The 12,686-nt window shown below is 48.9% G+C and overlaps 1 protein-coding gene across 9 annotated transcripts in view; it reads left to right on the top strand.

Annotated features, from left to right (window-relative positions):
- The window catches only part of OSBP2 (oxysterol binding protein 2), a 212,183-nt gene that overhangs the window by 130,747 nt on the left and 68,750 nt on the right, over window positions 1-12,686 (top strand). The window contains exon 1 of one of the 9 annotated variants that reach the window (XM_038575661.1): window positions 3,366-3,441. The exons of the other annotated variants lie outside the window; for them this stretch is intronic. Coding sequence (XP_038431589.1) covers window positions 3,381-3,441 — 61 coding nt within the window. The 5' untranslated portion in view covers window positions 3,366-3,380. Of the gene's footprint in view, window positions 1-3,365; window positions 3,442-12,686 lie in introns of those variants that run through there. 9 annotated transcript variants of the gene reach the window in all.

Genomic DNA, 12,686 nt, shown 5'->3' on the forward strand with positions numbered 1-12,686 from the left:
TTGATGGCCACCCATTGCCGAGTGGCTAGAGGAGAAAGAATAAGCAGGGGTTAGGATCAGCTGTACAGAATCACGACTTGGAGCAGTTAGTGTCTGAGACCTTCCCTTTTAGGCTTGCCGGGTCTTCCCATCCTCGCCTGGGGATGAGGCATGTTTGTGATTGGGCAGCAGGGACAGCAGCCACAGCGGTCAGCAGGGCTGGAAGGTAGAAGGGCCCTTGGAAAACAGTGAGGCCATCCTCTCCTGATATGAAGAGCCCAAGGCCCAGGTGGAATGAATCACCCCTGAAGGTGGGAGGAGTGGAGAGAAGGGTCTTTATTCCATTCCCCAAGGCAAGAGTCTCTCCTAATGCTGTGCCTTAGTGGTGCCTCTCCAAGAATTCTGGGGTGTTGCTGGTAGCTCTGTCAAAAAGGGCATCCTAAGTCCTGGGACCTCCTCTGATCCCAGAGATGCCCCCGAGGTGGACAGATCCCACTGCCCCTGGCTCCCCTGCCTGGGAACCAACTCCATCTGGCCTCCACTGGCACACAGTAGCCATTTGCACACTGTATTGATTTCCATTTCCTGAGGCGATACAGTAATTTAAAGGTGATTCAGTTGAGTTTCTAGTTCCCTTGGCTTGAGACCTTTCTTCCAAAATGCCTGCTGCTAACAGCCTGGGTACTAGGCATTGATATAAAAAAACATGTTTGTTGCCCATAAACCTGAATTATTTATGAAGAATGTGGACTCACAGCTGCTTTGTACACTCTTACAGCTGCCCCACCTCAGCAGTTACTTAATGAGCACACCCATGAGCTTGCTTCTTAAATTGCATGGCATTTCATGACGCTAAACCCATTGCCACTCCTGCCAGCATGTTACTCTCCTTCAGTCACTGGCCTCATGAACCCCAGCTCCTGCAACCTTCAACTCCTTCCTCTCCTTGCTGCCTGAGGTCATGCCCTGTCCATTCTGTCACACTTTCTCTGGATTCTCTCCTTGTCCTGCCGCCACTGCCCTCATTATTGGTGACTCCCTGCATCAGGAGGGCCCTTTTAGACATGCCCCTCTATGCCTCAGGCAGAGTTATGTTTCAGGAACACTGGTCTGCTCTTGTCACTGCTTTCCTGTTGAACCTTCCCTGGCTCCCTCCTGCCCTGGCCCCCTACTGCCTCCAGGGTACCAGGGCAGATGCCGCAGCACAGCCTGAAAAGCCTTTCTGCAGGCTGGCTCAGCTCCCTGCAGCACAAAGCACAGAGCCATGGCTTCTTGTGCAGCCCGACTCTCCCTCCTCCCCCATGCTGTGTTCCTCCTTCCACCTGGACATGTCCCTTCCCTCTCCCACCTCCTCCAGGCCTAGCTTCAGAGCTACCTTCTTCAAGATGCCTTCCTTCTCTGACTGTTCCTCCCCTACACAGACCCAGAGCACACTGGCTAAGTCACCCATTAATGATTTTGGGCAATAGTGATGCCCAAGTGAGGGTTATGGGTTGTATTGTGTACCCCCCCCCAAAAGATATATTAAATACCTAACCCCTCAGTACCTGTGAATGTGACTGGAACTAGGGTCTTTGCAGATGCATCAAGTTATGATGATGTCATGAGTGGTACATAATCCAATACAACTGGTCTCCTAATATGAGGGAAATTTGGACTCAGACACAAAGGGGATGGTCATATGAAGATGGAAGCAGAGATGACACTTATGCTACTGTAAGCCAACAAACTTCTGCGACCACCAGAAACTAGAAGAGGCAAGGAAAGATCCTTCTCTATAAACTTCAGAGGGAGCATGGCTCTACCAGCACCTTGATGGTAGACTTCTAGTCTCCAGAATTGTGAGACATTAAATTTCTGTTGCTTGAAGCCATCTGGTTTGTGATGGCCCTAGGAAACTAATACAGTGAGTACCCCTCCTCCCTGGCCCTCAAGGTACTGACCATGTATTTGCAGGTGGACAGTCAAGATCCTTATGAATCAGTGTGATGAGTGCAGCAAGTGATGAGTGAGGGTTTGATGAGCACCCTGAGGAGGGGTCCTTCCACCCCTCTCTGGGGTGGCAGCTGTCAAGTAAAGCTCCCTTAGGGAGGGGCCCACACCCAGTTTCCAGAGATGACAGCAGCCAGTCAAGGGAAGGAAAGACCAGGCATCTCAGCCAGGTGAGCAAAGGCAGGGGCAGGAAGAGCAGGGGTGAAGCCAAGGAGTAAGAAGTGAGGAATTTCTGAGGCCCACAAGGCTTAAGCTCCTTCCTTCTGCCTTTTGGCTGTGGGCTGTGCTTTTCCAAGGAGTTTGAATTTGAACTTGCTGCTGTGGGTATCAGGGAGCCATGGAGGGGAAGTGACAGCAGATGTTGTATTTTCAGTAAATTGTCCCTATGGCAGCTTGAAAGATGGATCAGAAGGGGTAAATGTTGAAGCTGAGACCTTGGAAGTGAGCCGGGGCATGTCTTATTCCTCCCAGGTGCAGAATAGGGTATGGATTTGCAAAACATTTTGAAGTTAACATCCTTAGGACTTGGGGCCACATTGCGTGTAGGGGCCCCAAGGTGAGGGAGAAGCCATAGGAGCCCACCCTCAGGTCCTCAGCCTGGTGCCTGTGGCCAGAAAGAATTGTCTGGAGGGGGAAAGGTTGTCATGAAGGAGCAGAGGAGAGATGCTGGGCTCAGTTGGGGACAGGTTGAGTGTGGGGGATATCTAGTTGGCCTTGGAAATCTGGAGCTTGAAGGGGAAGACCGTAGCAATGGTATGTATGGGGAAACATGAAGAGGGAGACAGGACAGTGAGCCATGGGCATGGGCACCATTACTTGGGCCCCACCCAACAAGGAGTGAGAAGGACATGGGAATGAGGACTGACTCTTGCCTGGGAGGGGGTAGAGAGGAGGTTGGAGGGCAACCAGTGTGTGATTACACGACCAGGAAGTATGGGATTTCAAAAAGAGGCCTCCGGTGTGACTCATGCCTGCCACACTAAGGGCACTAGAGAGGGCATCAGATGGGGCTGCTGCATTTAGGGATGGCTCTTTTGAATAGCATCTGTCACTTCATCCCTGCATCTTCAGTCTACACTTGCCTACAACATCCTCTCCTTTTTTGACACTTCTCCTGACACCTCTCTGGACCATGCAACCTAGAGCAGTCCTGGTGAGGTGAGCATAGGTGGATGCCTGGCCATCCACATGGTGGCCTCTCCTGAGCCTCATCCATGAGCCACAGCTGCTACTCTCAAGGTCACTGGTGTCGTACCTGTGAGTATCTGCCAGCAGCCTTGTGGCTGAGGGTGGGGTGAGGCCTGCAGCCTGGCCGAGTGACAGGTGCATTTTTGCCTCCCAGACCTGGTTGCAGCTATATCCGTTCTTTGCAGGGCCCGTCACCATGGGCGGCTCTGCTCCTCCGCCTCATGGGGATTGTGCCACGGGTGCGTCAAATGATCCAGCCCCTCTCTGATTGCTGCCTCCCAGGTTTGTCTGTGTGCACTGATGTGGTGGCTTCTCTGATGTGACTTCTGGGTCCTCCTGCCCCCAAACTCACTCATTATGTACCTCCCTTCATGCCTGACCTTCTACCATTAGAGAGTCTTTCGTAGGGTCTCACAGGTTTCAACATGAGCAGTAGTTGATTCTGGCACACTCACCAATTGTAATTTGTTGAGAGATGACATTTGTTAGGAAATACAAGATTGTAAAATATTTAAATGACTCTAAAATATATAACATAAAATTTAGTCATCTTTCATTACCTCCCTCCCAAGAAATATACACACCCATTGGTTAGCAGGGTGCTTTTCCAGATCTTTTCTCATGCTTTTACAAAGCCATGTAAGTACACACACACACCCACACATGTACTTACATATATGTAAATGAGATCATATTGTGGATGTTGATAAGCAGCTTGCTTTTTCCCTTACCAATATATTTTGGAGATCTTTTTTGTTGTTGTTGTTAAGATTATTTATTTATTTATTCATGAGAGACACAGAGAGAGAGAGAGAGAGAGAGGCAGAGACACAGGCAGAGGGAGAAGCAGGCTCCATGCAGGGAGCCTGACATGGGACTCAATCCCGGGTCTCCAGATCACGTCCTGGGCCGAAGGCGGTGCTAAACCACTGAGCCACCTGGGCTGCCTTATTTTGGAGATCTTTACATGTCAACACAAATAGACCTATGTCATTTTTAAAATAACTGTATAGGGGATCCCTGGGTGGTGCAGCAGTTTGGCGCCTGCCTTTGGCCCAGGGCGCGATCCTGGAGACCCGGGATCGAGTCCCACGTCGGGCTTCCGGTGCATGGAGCCTGCTTCTCCCTCTGCCTGTGTCTCTGTCTCCCTCTCTCTCTCTGTGTGTGACTATCATAAATAAATAAAAATTTTAAAAAATTAAAAAATTAAAAAATTAAAAAAATAAAATAACTGTATAGAATTCTGAAGTATATCACAATTTATTTAATTATTTCCCTCTTGATGGACAGTTAGGTTCTTTATGTTTTACTACTATTTCACGGAGTGCTTAGTGGACCTTCTTGTGTGTACAAATTAATGCATGTGTGTATAGATTCCTAGAAGTAGAATTGCTAAACTACAAAAGGATACCCATGGTGGATACCAACAGACACTATCAAATTTTTAGCCAAAAAGAGGGCATAAATTTATATCTCCCAATGGTACGGATTATCAACAGAGGCTACCCCATCATTCTTTTTATGCTTTGTTGCTCTGATGTGTGAATGATAAGGCATTTCTTTGCTCTGTTTTGCATTTTCCTTATTACCAATAGAGATTGAGTATACTTTTATCTCTTTATTGACCAATCATGCACATTTTGTGACTTGTATGTTCATATTTATTGCCATTTTACTGTTTAGATATTTGTGTAAATATTACTGTGTAATATTGTGTAAATATACTGTTTAGATATTTGTATAAAAATATTGATTTGTAAAAAAAATATTGATTTGTAGAAGCTCATTCTGAGTTATGGCTATTTCTCCTTTGTCAGTTATTTATTTTTCAAGTATTTTCTGTGTTGCTTATCTTCTAACTAGATTTATGGGGGCTGTGGAGTTTCTAAACCTTCGTGTTGTAGCATCAATCAATTAGAGCCTTATTTTTTAGTAGTGGGGAGAAGTGGAGCTTAGAAGTTTAAGATGTTGCATCAGTGACCCTTCTTGGTTTGTACTTGCTCTTTGACTATTTTTTTTAAAGATTTATTTATTCATGAGAGACACAGAGAGAGAGGAGAGACATAGGCAGAGGGAGAAGCAGGCTCCCTGCGTGAAGCCTGATGCGGGACTTGATCCCAGGACCCCGGGATCACAGCCCGAGACAAAGGCAGATGCTCCACCACTGAGCCACCCAGGTGCTCTTTGACTTTGAACAGAACACCTTAAATTGACTAAACTTTCATTTTGTACAGTGCTGTCTGTCCTGCCCAGCCCCATTCCGGCTGCGATGGGGATCACGGGAGAAGGTATTTTGCAGGACATCATAGTCGTTCTGAATGTCACAATAGAATGAATTCATTGATAGACATTGGGACCCAATTTTCCAGCACAGACCTTTGTCTGAGGCAGTGGTTTTCAGGACTCCCAAGACCCTGCCTCAGACCTGGTTTATGTTTCCTACGTGTCTTTTGAGTGCCTGCCTTGTGTTGGTGATGTTGTCCTCAGGGCTCTTCAAAGGGAGGTATATTTGTTTGCTCAGGTTGCCATCAAATACCATAGACTGGGTGGCTTACGCAACAGAAATGTATTTTCTCACAGTTCTGAGATCAAGGTGTCAGCAAGTTTTGATTCTTCTGAGGCCTCTCTCCTTAGCTTGTAGGTGGTTGCCTTTTCACTGTCTCCTCGCATGGTTGTCCTCTGCTCTGTATGTGTCTATGTCCTGATCTCTTTCTTATAAAGACACCAGGCCTATTGAATGGGGGCCCATCTATATGACCTCATCTTACCTCAGTCAACTCTTCAAAGGCTGTGTCTCCAAATATAGTCACATTCTCAGGTACTGCAGGTTTGAACTTCCACATAGGAATTGAGGTGGGTGGTGGGGAGGGACACAGGTCAGCCCATAATAAGGAGCCAGCACTCTGGCTGAGAATCAGAGAAACAAGGCTCAGAGAGGCTCCTGGACTTATTTCACATCACCCAGCGAGCAGGTTGCAGCTCTGTGCTCAGACCCACACATCTGACCCCTAAACGCAGGGCAGTCTGAGTGATGTTGAGACCTGCTTTGGCTCCGCTGCTGTGACTTCCCATTCATTGGTCCTATTCTGTTCCCTCGCCATCCTGTTGCCTCTTACCCCATGCTGAGCAGGGCACCTACTCCCAGCTGACTCCTCTGTATTTCCTTTGGCCCCTTGGGAAAGGGTTTCAGATAATTCATTTGATTGAATGTAGCTTGCTCAATTTTTGTTGTTGTGGAGAAAGATTGATTGTGGAAAAAGTAAGATAAAGAGCATTTGGAATATAGGTAACTCCCTAGGAATCTCACACCCTCACAAAACTGTTTTTGATTTTGCATGTTACCTTCTCTTCTGCAGCCTGCACATACACCTATATCTCATATCTTTGGCATGATATTACACATGGCCATCATGCTCTGCCTTTTTCACCCCACCTTATAACTAACAGTCTCTCTGTCTTTATAATGATCATTTTAATGGCTGTGTAGTATTCCACCAAGTTGATGTACTCTAATGTTCTGAATTATCCTCTGATTTTTGTGAATTTGAGTTTCTCATTTATGCTATTACAGATAATGATGCAATGAATGTCTTTGTACTGAAAGCTCTCTGCTTCTCTTGAATTATTTCCAAAAGGAATATTCCCAGGAGTCAGATTACTGAGTTAAGGGAAGCAACATCATCACAGTGCCTCCATGAGTTATAATATCTCTTTCTGGAATGAACATACCGCCGTTCCGTGCCACCAACAATGAGCATACCAGCTTCACTGTCATCTCACTTGCATTTAGTGTTAATAATTAAATACCTTTTGGGCCATTTTAATATACTTAAAAGGATACCTACATCAAGGCTGCTTTAATTTGTACTTTTTTAATAACCAAGCAAGGAGGAGGAGCATTCTGCAGTAGATTTGTATTTTTAATGATTTCTGTTATCGCTCTCTTTAAAATAATTTTTTTTTAAAAAAAAAGGAATAATTGAAGACCAGACAAATGGATAATAATCCCCTGGGAATCCCAGCTCTTTGATCATCTTGAGGGATTTGTTGGTCAAGTGATATTTAGACCTCAGCAAGCAAAAGGCCTTTTGGTCGATAACTGGTGTAAGCAATTGAATGGGCCACCTGGGCCAGCCACTTCTGGGAGCAGAAAGGACTAAAAAGTGCCAGCATCCTCAGAGCTGCCTGGTGGGATGTGACCCCAGTTCTCATGGGGTCCTCCAGCAACCTGGCCCTCAGGCAGGCCACTCCTTCCAAACATATGTGCAGGGATACAGGGCAGCCCCTGGGTCACTCTAGAACAAAGCCCACCAGGCTCAGCTCCCAGAGAGGTGACCTCTAGGGCTGCTACTAGCAGCAGAAGGCACATGCAGGCAGAGTCATGCCAGGCACCATTCCTAGTGAAATCTGTCGCGTGTTTCCTGTTTTTCAAACTGGTTTGAATAGTGTGCTCTCTCCTACTCCATCTTTCTGATCTAAAATAATCAACAATTAATTGAAAATTTTTCCCCCTCGGAAGTTTATTTTAATTGCCTAGCAACACATTATTATAAATTGCTCTCAAATTAGTTCTTTGGCTTTGGTGCAGACTCATTTATTAATGATGAGACCAGTCAGCATCTCTGTGTGGCTATTCTTAGAACATTGCTGTTTTAAAGAGCTTCATTCTTAAGATATCTCCATAAGAAACTTGTATGCTATGCAGACCCTTGGAGTGCTTGATTCCCTAGACAATATAGGGGTCAGTGCCTCTCTCCTGTGGTCCTGAGCCATTAGTGATAAACCAGAGGCCCAGAGGGGCAATCAAATATTTCTCAGTTCCACAGCAATGGAAGGCCGTGGCCAACTCAGGTCAGGAAGCCACCATTGGATCTTGCCCCTGTAGGCCTCTCCAGTCTGTGCTTACCTCTGCATGGTCCAGTCGAGGTTTGGGCAAGGGCAAAGGTGCTGAGGGGAAGGGGCTGCATGGTGGTGTGCACAAAAAATGCCATATACAAGGGGCCATGGGGTGGGAAGAGAAGGGTGGTGATGGAAAGCTTGGGAAGGTAAGAAGGGGGTGTGGATGTGTAGGCTTGGCCAAGTAGGGCTCTTGATAAAGTGGCTTTCATTGATTGGTTTATCAATGAATTAATTTATATGTTTAGTCCTGTGCTAATTCATTCAATGTGTGCCTACCACATGCTAGGCCACCTGAGAGACTGGGAACAGTAAGAAAAGCCACAATCTCTGCCTTCAAGGAATTTGCAGTCTGGTGTGGGAAATGTCAAGTAAATAGGAACCCCCACCTTAGGACAAGGAAGGTCCTGGAAAAGAAAGAAACCCAGGGCATTCTGGGAGCCCAGACTGGAAGAAATTCGCCTGTAATCCTAGTATTTTAACATTTCTGGGTATGGATAGTTTTCACACAATTATAAATATATTGCATGATTTGCCTTTTTTCCTCAGCATTTTCTTTTTAAGCACAGTTTTTTTTTTACTTCTGCAGAGTCATCCCATATATAAGTTTGAATGGCTCCATGATATTCCATGAAGTTCATGAAATAAACATTTGCCTGCTCTTAGGGTCTTGGGTTGCTTCTAGGTTTTTGCAACGAATGGCATTGGATACAGAGCTTTGTGTTCCTTTCCCATTTTTTGCTTGTGATGAATCCCAGGGGATTCGCCATTCTGGGCTGGAGGATGTGGACGTGTGTTTGTGGTTCTTAGCTTCTACATGCTCCCTCACCCCTCCTGTGGCCTCATACCAATTTCCAGGGACCTGTTTCTCTGTTGCCTTCAGTACTGGGATGGGCAACAAATATACCCACCTACCCCACACATGCATGCATGTGTGAATTTTAGTTGAGTGGATATGTGTACCACTGAACAAAGGAGACTTACTGGAAACAGTGCCTGCATAACAATGTTCTGGTAGCAAGTAGAAGTTGGGGGGTGGGGGACAGCCTCCAGGGAGGCTGTTGCAGCAACCGCAGCAGCCCAGGGGGGGATGTGACATGGAATATGTCACCATAGACACAAGGGGAAGCCAAAAACTCTGGTGACCACATCAACTGGCCTCGATGTAGGGTCAGATACAGCCTAGAGGGAGGGTGGCAGTTGCCTCCAGGCTTGTCACTGCAGGGTATTTGGAGTGAGTGGATCTCAGGTAGGTTGCAGAGTTAGTGCATTTGACTTTCAGATGTCATGTTAAGGGTGTTGGTGGCGTGGCCGTCCACCTAGAGCTGTTCAGGAGCTGCCCTCCATGAATGAATGCAGATGGAGGGACAGGAGCTGGCTGGGGTTCGGCCTCACCCTCACACACGAGGACAGGAAGGAAACTTGGACAGGCCTCAGGGTAGTCAGCAGAGCTGTTGGAATTACCCATTGGTCATCTTACACTCTATCCCTTGGCTTTCTTGCTGCTAAGACATCTTGGCTAATATATCTTCTCCTTTATGGACAAATCGGCACTCTTCTGGCTGCCCGTGAAGCAAGGTGGCAGATTTTTAAAGTATTTCCCATGAGTAGAGTCTGATAATTGTTTGATGTGGCTAATAGCATAAAACAATTATGTAGAAAGGAGAAAATTTGTATGTATTTGCCTTAGTAGGACTGCATGATTTTCTTTCCTCTTTCTCTTTACTGTTTTGCTTTCCTCCCTGGGTGCGTTTTGTTCCCTAACTCCTCCACTATTCAGCTGTCAGCCAGGTGCAGCTCTGAGGGAGGGGGGTGGGGAGCCCAGCATCTGCTCATGGTGAGGATATGCATGAGGTACTCAGCCCCTCTGCCCTCCCTTCCTCAGCTCTAGGTGGAGGGCACAGCGCCACATTCGAAAGATTCTTCCAGTTTGCAGAGTCCATGATAAAGTATCTGGTTAAATACCCTGGGTTGGATTATTCTTCCACACGCAGATCCTTTAAAAATTCCCTATGTGTTTATAAATATTACCCAAAGCACTGTTCCAGTCTCACCGCACGTTTCCTGATGAGACCTCTGGGAGCCTGGGGAGCAGTATTCTGCTTAAGGAACCCCACAGAGCGTGGTTGAGAGTGTGCCTCCAAGGTCAGCCAGAAGAGGCTGGGTCCAAGCCTGGTGACCCTAGGCAAGTCACTTTACCTCAGAGCCTTAGTCCTTTCATCTGTAAAAGAGGTCTGGTAGGTTGGTGGAACCTACCAGAGGCTATTGAGTGGGGACTAAATGAGGCACTGCAAGAAATGTAGGTAAAGTTTGAAGCCCAGCACTCAGCATTCAGTCAGCACTCCATCACTGGTAACCATTTGCATTATTATGCTCTTCATTTTGTAGCCAAAAAATCAAGGCCCAGAGTGGCTAGATATGCCTTATATCCCCTGGGCCAGCAAATCTAATACAATTGCTCTAGATCAATTCTCTAGGTAGAAGAAATACTCAGTTGCTTCAAAGACCTAGAGGAAATAATTGGCACAGCACCACCTTCCCTGAGTTTATTATGCTGTAACCAGGAGCGTCATTGTATATTTGAAAACCTTTAAATTGGCAAAACTTGATTCCATCTCAATAGATTACACTTGATACATTTCCTTGACTCCTCTCCTGTGAAGAGGCGGTGTTGGGATGGAGCACGGGCTAAAGTCCAGTCCCAGGGCCCAGAGTTTGTAGGCCAGTGGGGAAAACAAGACCTAAACCCAGCAGAATAAGGCAAGGCGGTGGGTGGGGGGCGCCAACAAGGAGGGCCAGCCTGGGTTTGGACTGCCTTCCAGTGACTGTGTGTTCAAGCCAAGTTGTCAGTGTGGCTGGAGTGAGGGAGGGAGGGTAAGAAGATGGGTATGCTTGTGGGGACTTAGAGGTCACTGAGACCACTTCACTGAGTGGAAGTGTTAGAGTCTGAGATACCTGGAACAGGATCTCTAGGCTGTTACATTGAGTGTAGGCTGTGGGGGTCAGGGTGAAAGTGGGAGACCTGCTGGGAGGCTCTCTCTAGAAGAGTCCACAAGGAAAATGATGGTGTGTCTGGCCAGGATGGCAGCAGTGGGGGTGGTGAGAAGGGAGGGGATCCTGGCTGTATTCTAAGAGTAGAACTTGTTGGGGTGTGCTGACCAATAGGAGGTGGGTCTAAGAGACATAGGAGTCAGGGATGACTTCTGGGTTTCTGTCCTAAGCAACTGGAATATTGGCACCACCCCAGCTGAGGGGGGAAGGACTGGCGGAAGGGCAAGGATACAGGTCTAGGAGGCCATTGGGCTCTTTGATTTGGACATCTGGGTTTGTGATGCCCATTACGCACATCCCATGGAGCACTCCTGCAGGCAGCTGGACAGGTGAACTGTGTTCAGGAGGTCTGGGCAGAGACAGACGTTTATCCCCAGGTGCCTGCAGCCCTGTGGCAGCAGCGATAGCTGGACTCCCCGAGGCCCGGCCTGTTGCCTTCCTCCGGAAGGGTGGACAGGTGTCTGCAGGTGGGCAGACACAGGTGCACCAGGCACACCAGGTGCCACAAGGGAATCAGAGGGTGACCAGGTCTCAGAGGTGACCCCGATTTCCTGGAATCACCGCCAGGCCCTGGGCCATCCCCATTTCCCACATGGCCCGTAGCTCTCAAGGGCATCTTTCTTTACCTTTGAAATAAAACGACGCCAATCCTGCTACTGCAGGAGGTGACACTTTTGCTCGCATTCTCATTAAAATGTGACGTTTGGCTGAGGAGCACACCCGACATCCGTCCGACCTTGGTGCCCCAGGGGGGTCGCAGGGGCGAGCAGGCGGCCTGCGGGGCGAGGGGAGCGCTCCTGGGAGAAGAGGGGGGGCGGCCGCAGCTCGCGTTCCGCTGGGCTTCCGCGGCGCCGACGGGGTTAAGGCCCCGAGCACCGGGCGGGCGGGCAGCAGTGGTGCATTGTGGTAACGCGGCGCCCGCACCGCCAGCCCGCGCCGCCTCCGCCGGGAGGCCCGCCGAGCTGCGCACGCGACCGCGGGAGCCCCTGCGCCCGGCGCCATGTAGCGCGCGGCCGCTCGGAGGCCGCCCCGCCGCGGGGATGCAGGGACGCGGCTGCTGGGAGTCGGCCTCCGTGCGCTCCTTCTGCAGCTCCGGCTGCCTGAATAAATTTAAGAAGGGTTAGTGCTGCCCGGCTTCCGCCCAGGCCAGGCTCCCTGCGCAGCCCACCGGAGCCGGAGCCGGAGCCGGGGCCGGGCTTACTGCATGACCATTCCACGCGAGCCCCTGATGTCACTCCCTTGCGCGCGGGAGGCCGGGGAGCCTAGGGGAAACCCCTGTCCCGCCCCGCCAGCCTGTGCTCTCCGGACTCGCGTCAAGTGCGGGGCATCTTGGAGAGAGGGCGAGAGACACATGCGTCTGATTAACCTCTGCGGAAACGAGAGACCATACAATCCAGAGCTTTCTGGAAATAAGGGGCGGGGGGTGGAGGGGTGGAAGAGGGAGCAGCAGGTACCTGTTTAAACCCAGCTTCCTTTCCCAGAATCTGCTTGGGGCCCTCGTGCCCCTGGAGTCCTGCCAGAATAACTGCTTTGTCCACAAGGGCCTCGTCCTGGGGCCCGTGGTGGCAGCTGTGCTCAGT

The sequence above is a fragment of the Canis lupus genome, chromosome 26 (genome assembly GCF_011100685.1).
Source record: "Canis lupus familiaris isolate Mischka breed German Shepherd chromosome 26, alternate assembly UU_Cfam_GSD_1.0, whole genome shotgun sequence".
NCBI classification, from domain to species: Eukaryota; Metazoa; Chordata; class Mammalia; order Carnivora; family Canidae; genus Canis; species Canis lupus.